Source organism: Euphorbia lathyris, chromosome 2 (genome assembly GCF_963576675.1).
Source record: "Euphorbia lathyris chromosome 2, ddEupLath1.1, whole genome shotgun sequence".
Lineage (NCBI taxonomy): Eukaryota > Viridiplantae > Streptophyta > Magnoliopsida > Malpighiales > Euphorbiaceae > Euphorbia > Euphorbia lathyris.
Window position 1 is genome coordinate 18,947,181 of NC_088911.1, and position 13,119 is coordinate 18,960,299.

Consider the following 13,119-nt stretch of genomic DNA (forward strand, 5'->3'; position numbering starts at 1 on the left):
CTCTTTTTAAACATCCATTTTCTCCCTCTTCACAAAACAATACCTAAATGATCTGAAAATTAAAAAGTTGAAAAATTAAAATTGCTTAAAATATCATAAAGTCTATGAATTTTTCAATTTTGAGGTCATCTTCTGGTTGTAAACGAAAACCTCAGTCACTATTTGGACAATTTTTTTTACCAGCGGAGTTTGACAAAACATGAAAGCACATGTTTTCTTGGATTGTACTTATAAATAAAAGCTTTATAAGAAAATAGCCTCACAATATTTTGAACCCATAACTTTTTACATTAAAACATACGTCTTAAACCAACTCAATCATTTTAAAACGTTAAAATAGTATTATAAATATACGAATATAAATCAAAATTAGAGAAGAACGATAATGCCAAAATCACATCTACGAAGGGGTGGAGACGACGACCGGGGGCCGAAACTCTCCAAACTCTAGGCAAGATCCACCCCTAGTAGGGGCGGGGTCAAGTGACCTCCGATATACTAATATTAGGGGGCGTTTGGTTTGAGGGTTTCAGGAAAGGGTAAGGGAAAGGGGAGGTTTCATTCCATTTGTTGGTGTTTGTTTTGCTAATTCAATGATTCCCTTTGCCCCTTTTTAGTTTTGTGTTTACCCCTAACTCCTCTAACCCATTACCCACTTCCCCCTAAGGTTTTCTATTCCCTTTCCCCTCTCTTTCTAATTTAAACTTCTACGCTCCTTATAAAATTCTACTTTACTCTCTATTTTATTTTTTTATTTTTATTTTGGTCTCTATATTTTTTATTTTTACATTTCTTTATGTTTGGATTAATTTCATTTTCGTTATATATTTTTAATTTTTTTACTCAAAAAATATTTTTGACTAAATTTTACTTTTTTTTATTTTTGTTTAATCCTTATATTTATTTATTTATATTTTTATCACTAGATTAATTTCACTTTTGATCCTTATACTTATTTATTTTTACCTTTTTACCCTGAAAAATAATTTTGATTTGTATGAACTTTGTTAAGTTTAAATTTTAACTTTTATGAACTTTATATTATTATCAATAAGGGTAGCAAGTGAGTGACGTTTTGGATTGTTTGAGATTATATATGAAGTTATTTCACATTTTATGAAAACTATAGTAAAAGAGTTGAATTTTTTTTTTATTATATATGAAGTTAAAAAAAAAAGTTTTGATTCCCTATTTGAACCAAACATCCACAAAGGGAATGGAGTGGAATTGCATTTCCTTTCCTAAGCATATCCAAACACATAGAGGTATGAATGCTTATTCCTTTCCTTCCCTTTAGTTTCTCTTTCTTGATTCATTTTCCCTTACCCATTGTGAACCAAACGCCCCCTTAAATATAAGGGTCAGGGCATATAGGCTGAGATTACTAAATTATTATTATGTTTTTTGATAGTGAGATTACTAAATTATTTACTTTGAAACAAAATAGACTTAAATTGAAGTACTTAATTTGAATTATATTTAATTTTACATTCAAAAATTAATAAAAACATACAAGATTAGGCTGTTAATGGTATATTTGGCCTTTAAAAGTATGGGGTGGGTTTTCGCACACGCGCCTTTGGAGCCAATAAATAGAAACGTCAATACAGTCCGTGCAGCAATTGCTTTATTTGGCGGCCGGCTCACGAAAATTAAGAGTTCACGCAAGCGAAGGCGCGTGGGATAACGCAACTTACATTTTTTCTTTCTGCAATACTACAATTTTCTTCTATTTTCTCCCTAACAGTTGAGAATGCGAATAACCTCATTTCTGCAAATCTGTTCCACAAGTTCTTTCTCAATCCTCTCTGTGTAATGCACAAAGTCTCCGATCCAAGATACTGGTTACAGATTTGTAGATTAATTTCGCTTTGACTGATTTTAATCTCCTTTGGCTTTCTACCTGTCTTCTGGACCCTCCGATCTCTTTAAATTGTAACAAAACCCTAGTTTTTTTAGCTCCATAAATTGTAACAAAACCCTATAATTTGTTTCATTTCATCTCATTGGAAGCTGCTGATTTCGTGAGTTCGGTAATCGTTTTTTACAATCATAGAGATGGTGTAGGGGGGTGCTAAGTCGAGTCTTGATTGGAAGAATTTAGCGATTCTTTGTATATGATGGTGTTTCTTGCAGCTGTTTCGTGGCAGTGATCGCGTTTTGTTTTCACAGACTTTTAATTGAAGAGGTTTTAGGGATATTGATAGCTTGTGAGTTTTATCGGGGATTGTGCTGGTGTAGCTGTTGGATGGTTAGGGCATCCTTCTTAGAGATATAGAACGGCGTGAACTCAGAAGGTGGATTTAGCTTGACAGTTGCTGGTGTTTGGCTTTTTGTTCTTTCTTTCATACCGGATGCGGTTTTTGAATCTGATTGGATGGAATTTCTGGGTGTTGAGTGAGCAATAATCTATTGACTTCTCCTCCTGAAATAGAGATAAATTTATCATTTGACTCTTCGATCTAGATTAGTTAGCAGTGTTGTACAGATAGTTTCCGAAGGTGGAGATAGGAGTAGTTGGGTGCGGATGTATGGTATTGCTTATCGGATGCCGGATTGCATGTTCTAGTTGATAGGTGGTGACTATTGACTCTTGTATTCAAGAGAACAATAGTGATCCAGTGTTATTTGCTTTTTGTGAAATTTAAGTACTAGCAAGATGAACTTAGAGAATCAGGAGCAATATGAACTGAATGCGCATGCTGAAGCAAGACAGGAATCACAAAAGTAATTCGCTTGTATATTTACATTTTCTGATTTCCATATCGACCTGAATCTTCTTTCTATTATTGCTTTTCTTGAGATTACTTATTTAATGAGGTTAAATGATCCAGTAGGTTCACAATTTCATATACAAGAGACTTTCTACTATCGTTGAGTGGCTTGGATGTTTGCAAAAAGTTACCCAGTGGTTTTGACGAATCGATTTTGAGGTCAGCTACACTTGTACGAATTTGAAGATACAGATGACAGTTTCAGTTGCTTAGTTTGAAACTATTGCTTTCCTCTTGTGATGCTTTCAAGCTAATTTCACTTCTTCTGTGTCTCTCTGTCCACCAGCGAATTTGAGGATGCTTCACAGGATCGATTCAGAATTTCTGGCGGCTTGACATCCCAAAGTTACAGACGCAATGATTATAGTTCATCCCCACCTACAAGAGGAGATGGATCTCGGAGTATTCATGGAAGATGGGATAGTCGTTCCTCTGGAAGGAGTGATCGTGATAGTGATTCACAATCTGATTTGGACTCAGGTCAGCCTTACCATATTACTGGTCTTTCCTAACCTAAATATGTTTCAGTTGTGGGGATTGATCCCTAGAACAATATTTTAAATTTCTACTTTTGTGTGTTTTATTTGGAAGTAACTCCTGACCTTCTGAAGTGAAGGGTATATTTAGGAATGATTCCCGTGGTCTTTTAATAATCAACTGATTGCATTGATTAATCTTTTTTAAAATGAGGTTTTTTAAAAAAAATATGAGCAAATTTGTTAAATAATCTCTAGCTTTCTAAATTCCCCCCCATCATGAAGCAAGAATAGGGAAGCTGGCAATTCTTAAGATGCTTAAGCGTGCATACTCTGTGGCATGAGGAGGCCTATGTTTCATTCCATAGAAAACTGACATTTTTCTTTGAGGAGAATGAAATTTCTCCCTCTGCCCTCTCCTCTCTTTTTATTTTCTTCAATAAGGGTACACGTGATTCATAATTTCAGATACAAGTTGATCTATTGAATTATTACACTAACACATTCTAGAATTTAACAGCTGATTAGGTTTTTTATGAGATTTTGGGGAATATAGGGTTTTGCTTGATTGGAAATTAGGAGTTAGCACTTTTTATTCGAGGCCTGGTTTCATGTTCCTCATTACTTCTATCCTTAATTGTGGAATTCTTAGGTATCAAGAGACACAAAAAAGTTTCCCATGGAAAACATGTTAAGACTGTACTTGCTTCAGATTGGTCTAATCTATTTCTAAAAATTCTCTTTAGAAATCAATGTAACAGACTCCTTTAGATGCATGATGAACGAAGGTGTAGACGTACCTAAGAATACACATGAAGTGCGCACTGTGTGTCAAGTTTTAGAGATGTTAAAGAAATAACGCCCAACTTATTGTTGATTCGTCCCATACTAGCTGACTGGATTAGAAAAGTGAAAGTGATAAGTGTGTCCAATGTGTTCGCTCGATGAATTTTTCCAATTCAGTTTGTTGGTCTTTAAACTTTTGCTGTTAATTGGATTGTTGTGATCCACTTTTTGTAATCTTGACGTGTCTCTGTTTGTTACTGTATAGAAACATGTGTTGTGACTGGTTGAAAACTAACATTAATGCATAGATTCTGCAAAGCGTGGGAACCAATCTCGGCGTGCTTGGCAAGTTCCTGAGCATGATGGACTTCTTGGGAGCGGTTCTTTTCCAAGACCAGCTGGATATGTTACCGGGACATCAGTTCCAAAGACTCGAGCTAATGATCAATACCCACTTAACAGGAGCAATGAGCCATATCACCCACCTCGCCCTTATAAGGTGAAACCCTTTCTTTTTTGTTGGTATTATTATTACATTACAAGCTGGATTTTCTTAATATGAGGCATAATTGGTTCTTGACTTGAGAGTATGGATACTTTTTGATCCATAATTCAAACAAAGCAACTGAATTAGGAATTTGCATTGGCAGAAAATGTCATCTGAATCTCCCATTGGAATCAATTTAATTGCCCTGTAATTTTCAGGCTGTACCTCATTCACGTAGGGAAATTAATGACTCACTCAATGACGAAACATTTGGTTCTTCTGAGTACACAAGTGAGGATAGAGCAGAAGAGGAAAGAAAGAGAAGAGGTAATGGTTCCTATTGTACAAGAGTATGTTCTATGTTGCCGTTATGTGGCGTTGATTTATTGTCAAATCATGTTAATTTTTTATGTGACAATTTTCCATTCAGCTTCATTTGAGCTGATGAGGAAGGAACAGCATAAAAGCTTTCAAGAAAAGCAGAAGAATCCAGAAAAGAGGAAAGATAGCTTCGATTTTAGTGAATTGGTGGATGATCCAAAAGACAATAAGAAATTCCTGAATAAAAGAAATGAATCAGATGAGCCAGTGACTTCAAATAATGATTCGGATAAGTCTTCAGTTCCTTCAGCAGCTCCTATATCTAGACCTCTTGTGCCCCCTGGTTTTTCAAGTCCTATTGTGGAGAAGAATATTGGAAATAAATCATTGACCCATCCTCAACCATTGGAGGTAGTTCTTTTGCATTATTTTTCTTTTCTTTATCTGATTCAATTGAGAAGTCGTATGGATAGCCAGAGACCCTTTATCAATACATGTCTAAACTTCCATGTCCATTTGTCTTTAACTAATGAGACAAAACGAACAGAGCAGCAAAGATATATGGTCTTCTTGAATATATTTCTCCTTCTGTTAGCTATGAAAACTGTTACCTTCGTTTAAGTGGTTAGTATAATATAATTTAGAATGCTCTGATTGACTATTAATATTATTATTACTGAGTAAACCATCATTTATTGAACGATATTTTATTAATTACATGTGTAGATTGGCAATGAATCGGATGGTAGGCTTTTTCACGCCAAAGGAAATAGCTTATTAAGTGGGGATTCTAATAATCAGGAAGAGAAACTATCTTTAGAAGAAATTGATTCTAGAGGGGAGCTGTTAGGTGGTCCAAGCATTCGGTTTTCTGTTAATAAACGGAGTGAAAAGATACTGAATCCTTCATTGGGTGCAGATATTTCAAAATATCCAGTTAACAAGGATAATCAGTCTAAAGTTTTAGAACCTTTAGAGGGTACAGAGAGTACTGAAATCATGGAGCATGATGCTAATGATGTGCTGGGTAGTAAAATTGTTGGTGAATCTAGACCAGCCCATTCAACCTCAATCCTTGACAAGCTCTTTGGCAGTGCTTTGACACTAAATGGTGTTGGCCCCTCCAGTATCACCGAGGTAAACTTGTTCTCTTTATGTATAGGGCTGTAATCGAGCCGAGCTTTGGCCAACTTAGGCTCGGCTCGCTAGAAAATTGACGAACTCGAGCTCAACATTTTGTTCGTGAGCTGCTCACAAGCTATTTGCGAGCTTGTTAACGAGCTTTGCTTGCGAGCAGCTCGTTAATTCAGTTCATGAACTTCGCTCACGAAAAACTCATTAATTATGTTCATTAATTATATTGATTTGAACTTTCTTTAACACAAAACTACATACTTTTGAAACCTATAAAACTAAATTTTACACAAAACTATGTTGTTTTACATTTTCACCTTTATAGAAATGTTATTTTTAAAAGATAATCAAATCAAGCTTACTCACGAGCGTGTTCGTGAACATTATAATCGAGCTTGCTCATGAGCTTGTTCATGACCCTATAATGGAGGTTGCGCATGAGCTTTCGAGCCGCGCTTCACCGTGCTCAAGCTTGGGTCGTATTAATCGAGCCGAACACGATCGATCTTTTATCGATCCGAACACAATCGAGCTTTTATCGAGCCGAACATCGAGCCGCTCATGAGCGGCTCGGCTCATTTACAGCCCTATTTATGTATAGTTCTTTGGACCCTTAGACCATGCAAATCCTACATATTGCTGTGCTTGTTATTGGATGTCAATTTCCAGTTTCTTCCCCTAAAATCATTATTATTAATTGACAGAATGAAAACCTTCCTCACTGCCACCATCATGATATCTGATAGTTGTTTAATTGCTGATTGTTCTCTAGATCTATTGCAAAAACTGTGCCACTGATGATGCAAATTTCTTAGTTTCATCTATATAACAGTTACGAGTCATCTTGGGAAAGATATGTCCGCTGTCCTGGCCGTCCATGGTCCACAAAGATTAATATAGTCGAACACAAGAAGAGCCTGCTAACCAACATGATAATATCTTTTTGCCTGTAGACTATTTGATTGAAGTAATTTTCAGCCTGTTGGATATTCTAATGGTTAACCAAGTAAAATTATTATCATTTTTATGGGTTTGAATTATCAGAATGCTTTTCAAAAGAAGACACGTGGGAGCAGTTGTGTGAATGAATTCCACCTTTGCTTAATTTGTGTAGTTTCACATCCAGCTGATATTTGTGGTGTTCTCAAAACAAATGAATATGTTTGTTGGTTGCTGCACTTGACAATTTGGAAGCAGAGATGTGTTACAGTAGAGAGTTTTGAGTATGAAGTTCCATAATGTGTTTTAATATCCTTTATTCATCCTGCAGCGTAATGATGTTAAGGTTGATGACTCGTGGAGCCCTCACATGGTTCAGTCTTCCAAGTTCGCTCAATGGTTCCTTGAAGAAGGTATTTGAAATTGATTTCTTAGTGTTCACAATTAATAGCGTTTGCCGAGCTTAAGCTTAATTTCTAATCTTTATTTATTGTCTACATCCTGTTATTGCAGAGAAGAAACCAATTGATGATCTCTCATCTAGCTGGCCCAACGAACCAGCTGACGATTTCTTTCCTGGCAGGCCTAATAAACCAGTTGACGAGCCCTCCTTTTTCAGGACCACTAAATCAATTGATGATCTCTCATCCGGCAGGTCCAGCGATTTGCTATCACTAATTGTTGGTGGTGAGAAGAGCGGATCATTGATTGTTGGTGGTGAGAATGGCGAAACGTTGATTGTTGGTGGTGAGAAAAGTGGATCATTAATTGATGTCAGCGAAAAAAGTGGCTCCCAGGTTTTTGATGATAGAGCAACCGAGAACATTCTTCCAAGCTTTCCTTTGCAATTGTCTGGAATTGCAGATGGGCATGTGATGCCCAATTCAATGCTTGGAAATGTTGAAACTATAGATAAGCTAGAGGCAGTTCCAGCTGTACTGACATGTGAAGACCTTGAACAGTCAATAATGTCTGAAATTACAGAAATTGCCCCCGTGTTGCAGCCACATGTGGAGGGCTGGAATGGTTTGGTTGCTGACGCAGAGCAGAAGAAAGCTGGGGTTGATAATCATGCATCACAGCACCTCCTTTCCCTGTTACAGAAGGGAGCTGAGCCGTTCTCCGGTTTAGGAATTGTATCTTCAGACAGACAAAATATTGAAGTAGAGAATCTCGGCACTACATTTCATGATTCCATGGAGACTGAAAACATTTCCAATGCGGGAAAGCCCTTGACTCTTGAAACACTTTTTGGAACTGCCTTTATGAAAGAGCTGAAGTCAGTTGGAGCGCCAACTTCTGCCCAAAGAGGCCCGAGTGAATCACTCAGAGTTGATAACTCAGAATCTTCTTTTCCTATGGTGGATAATATCCTTGGTTCAACAGCTGATATTGCATCCAGCATCCCGGGTCGTGGGAATAGTGTTCTGGCATCAAACCAGAGACCACATGCGACACCAGAGACAATTGGTCAGCGACTTTTAGGGTTTGATATTCAAAGCAAAGTAGATCCATCTGAACTTCGAACTGAATTCAGATCTAAGCTTGGTGGCTTTGATGGATCTGCTGGAAGTCGACTTCCTGAAGAGGATTCCCTGATTGCAGCTAATGATTCTCTGAATCTTCAAAACTTTATGTCTGGCAGGAACTTGGCGAAAGCAGAGTTACTATCGAGACCTGAAAGAGCAGTAGGCGTTGCAGAAAAACTAGCAGCTTTGAATTCTGTTTACCAGGATGAGAGAACTATGATAGGCGGTCAAGAAGGTCCAGCCATCTTCCGTGGTCCTTATGATATGAGGGAACCTGATGTTCAGTATCATAGCGGTCAAGAAGGTCCGGGCATCTTCCGCGGTCCTTATGATATGAGGGAACCTGATGTTCAGTATCATAAGATTCATGGCCAGTCATCATCTCCACAGCTGCGTCCTTCTCAGTTGAATCATGGCGGGCCCAGGTTTCATCCACTAGATTCTCATCCCGCTAATAGCAATGCTCAAATGAAATTCATGGCCCCAGAGAACATTATTCACCATGATCCTCCAAATCATCAATTCCCTGCAAATATGGTTCGCCCTTCTTTCCACCATCCTAATACTGGAATGACTGGATTAGATCCTAACCCACATAATCCAATGTTGCAACAAATGCATATACCTGGCAATTTCCCCCCTCACCTTTTACGTGGATTTCCTAGGGGAGCATCTATGTCTCCACATCCTAACAATCAGGCCACCAATTTTATGCAAGAACCCAACCTGATGCAAGGGTTCCCTTTTGGTCAAAAGCCACCTAGCTTTGGTGGCCCTGGAATTCCACCTCAAGGTAAAGCACTTGCCAATATGTTTTGTCTTGTTCGTGTTAGTTACTTTATTTTCGTCTTCCTAGGATACTTGAAAATTTATGTTTTCATTTAACAAAGGAGTCCTTTGTATTTCTGGGTTTTATTATCCTGACTGTTTGCATATCCTGTCTCATAATAGACTTGGAATGTGGTGGGTTTTATTTGATCCCAGAAAAAAGCTTAAATCTTTTTTGATATTATTTGACCTGTTGTGCCTTCCAAGTAGGGTTGCAAATGGGACGGGATGCGGATGAGGATTGCTTCCCTGTCCCCGTATAGAAGGGGACTCTCCATCCCCATTTACAAAATGGGGAAAATAGTCCCCATCCTTGTGCAGTGGGGATTAGGTTGTGAACTTAATTCACTTAAGACACCTCCTAGTTTTCTATAGCATGTGTAAGAATTGTGGATTTCACCTTTGTTGTCGCCAATAGAACGGGCTATATCTCTAAATGATTGTTTTTATGCTTGTTATCTTCTTCAGGTGGTGATGTGGGAGGTGGAGGTCATCATCCGGAGGCACTACAAAGGCTTATAGAGATGGAACTACGGTCAAATGCTAAGCAGATACACCCTTTTTCCACAGCCGGCCATAATCGGGGAGTTTATGGTAATGAGCTACTAGACATGGGTTTCGAATTTAGATAGTAGAAATTGTAGCCACGGTTGTGTATATGGGGCCATTTATGATCTCTTGCTCCCAGCTACTATCCAGGTTTAAGGGGCGATGTGATTAATGGCTTTGTACTTGAGAAAAATTGGTGTTCAATTGAAACTTCACTTTTATTTAGCATAATATTTGAAAGGCATATAGTCTTATTTGGCCCCTATGGTTTCCAAAATTTTGCCATTTGCCTCATGTACTATCATTTGGTAACATTTTGGATAAAAAAAATTAGGCTTAATAGGCACTTAACTCCCTAAACTTGTAACTTTTTTTCACTTGGCCCCCTCAACTTAGGGGACAACCTCTCAACCCCTTCCACTCTCCAAAAACATTACATACAACCCCTTACACTCCTATGTTGGGTCAAAATATTGACTCGTGTAGAAAACGCGCTTGACTGTTGATCACACCAATTCCACGTGTCATTTTTTTATTAAATTTTTCCAAGTGATTTCATCTCGACGACCACTATCGCCAACCTCAGCACCTCGATAAGGCAGCGACGACAAACAGCGACAACACCTCGCATACAATAATCACTTGGAAAAATTTAATAAAAAAATGACACGTGGCATTGGTGTGGTCAACAGTCAAGCGCGTTTTCTACACGGGTCAATATTTTGACCCAACATAAGGATGTAAGAGGCTGTATGTGATGTTTTTGGAGAGTTGAGGGGTTGAGAGGTTGTCCCCTAAGTTGAGGGGGCCAGGTGAAAAAAAGTTACAAGTTTAGGGTGTTGGGTGTCTATTAAGCCAAAAAATTATCCGATTTGTTAATTCTTCTTACATGACACACTTTTTGACACGTGATATGTATACATGACAGTTGTTTTAATTTTTTTTTTTCCATATGGACTTTATATATGGATAAATAAGAAAAAAAATTAATTCCTTATTTATCCATATATTAAAGTGTGTATGAAAAAAAATAAAATAAAACAATTGGCACGTGTACATGTTACATGTTAAAAATTGTATCGGACATTTTTTTCATCCAAAATGGGTCAAATGTCAAATGTCACCAAATTGAACATACAGTAGAACACCTTTGTTTTTCTTCCTTCTACAGCAGAATTGGACTAATTGATTTAGCAGTAAAAACTGATATGGTTAAACATGTATTTTCTTCAAGAGTATGGTAGAAATTCTTTCTACAATGGATAGATTGTAAATACTTTCACAAACCAAATAATTAATAAACAGAAATAAGTAATGTGATGGATATATCTCTTATTAAGTTGATGAATTAAAGTATATGTGTAAAGGGTTTTTTTTTTTTTTAAACAAATAAAATAAGCTTCACTAAACGGAATCGGCATATAAGGAATGTAAAATAAAGTCTAGAGGGATAGTAGACTTACTCGATAAGTTTTGACAAAAAATGAGAATACTCGATAAGTTCTGACAAGAAATGAGAATATCTAGTTAAAGTATGAGTCACTTTACTCGCAGAATGATTTATAAATCTGACAGAAATGTCATTAATATTAGAAATAAGATTTTTACAACCTTCTATTAAATGAACTATAAGAAGAACGAAAGAATGCTCAATGGATATGCTCCACTACTGACAACGCATTGATTCCATATTCATACCACCCAAACCTTTGAGTTTGGAAACATCTGTGTATATTTTGAACACACCAAGGGGAGGTTTAGACCAAAGAGCACTCCTAGAGTCTTCACTGTGAATCAAGCATTCTGCCATGGTTGTCAAAACCGGACCGGTCAAATAATCGGAAAAGACAAAGGGCCAAGGGTTTGAGGTTTAATCGGGATCCAACCGAGGTTCAACCGGTATTAAAAAATCATGTGCAAATTATATTTTTATTCATATTTAATCTTATAACATAATATAATATCAACTATATTCATAAAAATTATACTAATATAATAACATTTATTTAGTATCAAAACATGATATCAAATTAATAAATTTAACATGATAAATAAATATAAAAATTAAAGAAAATATATACTTTTAAAATTAGTAATGATTATTTTTTATTAATAACTAAAAAAATAACTAACATGTAAATATGTTAATAGGATATGTATTTTATAATTCAACTTAAATTTAAATTTATTAGATTTTTAAAATTTATTTGTATATATTTAAAATCAAATGCTAATTAAACTGTATTAATATTGAGAAAATATAATAATTTTTTTAACCTAAAAATATAATAATTTTTAATGATATTTATCTAAATTGAAAAAAATAGGGATAATTACTAATCTAGCCCAATGAAGAACCCCACTTTACATATCTAACCCACCTTCCTTTCATTTTACCAAATTAGACAAATAAACCCATTTTGGACAAAACTACCCTTATTTTAGTTTGAAGGTTCATCTCCTACCTCCCGCTCCTTCCACTTCCACTTCCTCACCTGACCTTTCCCATTCAACTTCATTGTGGTTCATCTTCTTCATTTTCAGTTCGTTTCAACTGCATTTTACGTTTTGAACTCATCACTATATATAATCCGGGTTGTTCTTCTCTACATTTTCATTTTCATTTTCTCCTACCTCGACATTTTCATCTCCGGTTTCTTTCTTCCCTGCGAAGCGCGACTGTGATGGCAAGAAAACGGAAGGCGACGGCGACGGCGGCGGCGGCAAGCGAAGAGGAAGGACGGACAAAGCATAAGGTAAGCATGCATCATCTTCTTCCCTGTTACCGCCATTAATGGATTAAATGCGCTCGTATGTTAACTGTATGTAGATATGGTCGCATTTGTTACCTAAATGCGCTCAAATGCGACAAGGTATAATAGGCGAACATAGTGTCGCATTTGTTACCTAAATGCGACACATGCGACGAGCCATTCTATTAAACTGTCGCATTTATTACCTAAATGCGCTCAAATGCGACATTATACACCATGAAACATTGTCGTATTTGAGCGCATTCACAGACGAATGCGACATGATTGTAAGCCTTATACATAGAATATGTCAGTTTTGTTAGAGAATTTAATGTGTGTATGTTTAAAATTGTTACAGCATGATCCCAGTGAATCTAAAAAGAGAAAACATAGTTCCATTTTCAAATATCCCAAGGCGGTTAATTCGGATGCTCAAGTAACAGTCAGGTTTAATATGGATTCTGGGGTCATGATAAAGAAGTATTTGAGTGAAAAGCAGCTAGAAATGTATAGGAAAACATGTTTTGGTCAATATTTGGATAT

General features: G+C 36.6%; 1 protein-coding gene across 3 annotated transcripts; it reads left to right on the forward strand.

The window, feature by feature from the left end:
• The first annotated feature begins 1,685 nt into the window (after positions 1-1,685).
• Positions 1,686-10,054, forward strand: LOC136217091 (uncharacterized). Of its 3 annotated transcripts, none has more exons than XM_066003670.1 (10): positions 1,686-2,727; positions 2,835-2,933; positions 3,061-3,254; positions 4,345-4,535; positions 4,742-4,850; positions 4,954-5,255; positions 5,571-5,981; positions 7,249-7,330; positions 7,431-9,239; positions 9,743-10,054. In XM_066003670.1, the coding sequence occupies exons 1-10, from the start codon at positions 2,660-2,662 to the stop codon at positions 9,904-9,906; spliced, it is 3,429 nt and encodes a 1,142-aa protein (XP_065859742.1). In that variant the 5' UTR covers positions 1,686-2,659; the 3' UTR covers positions 9,907-10,054. The 3 variants fall into 3 exon arrangements, with proteins under 3 accessions (XP_065859742.1, XP_065859743.1, XP_065859744.1); XM_066003671.1 differs by having other exon boundaries at positions 1,687-2,727; positions 2,838-2,933; XM_066003672.1 differs by lacking the exon at positions 5,571-5,981 and having other exon boundaries at positions 1,687-2,727.
• Positions 10,055-13,119: the final 3,065 nt, after the last annotated feature.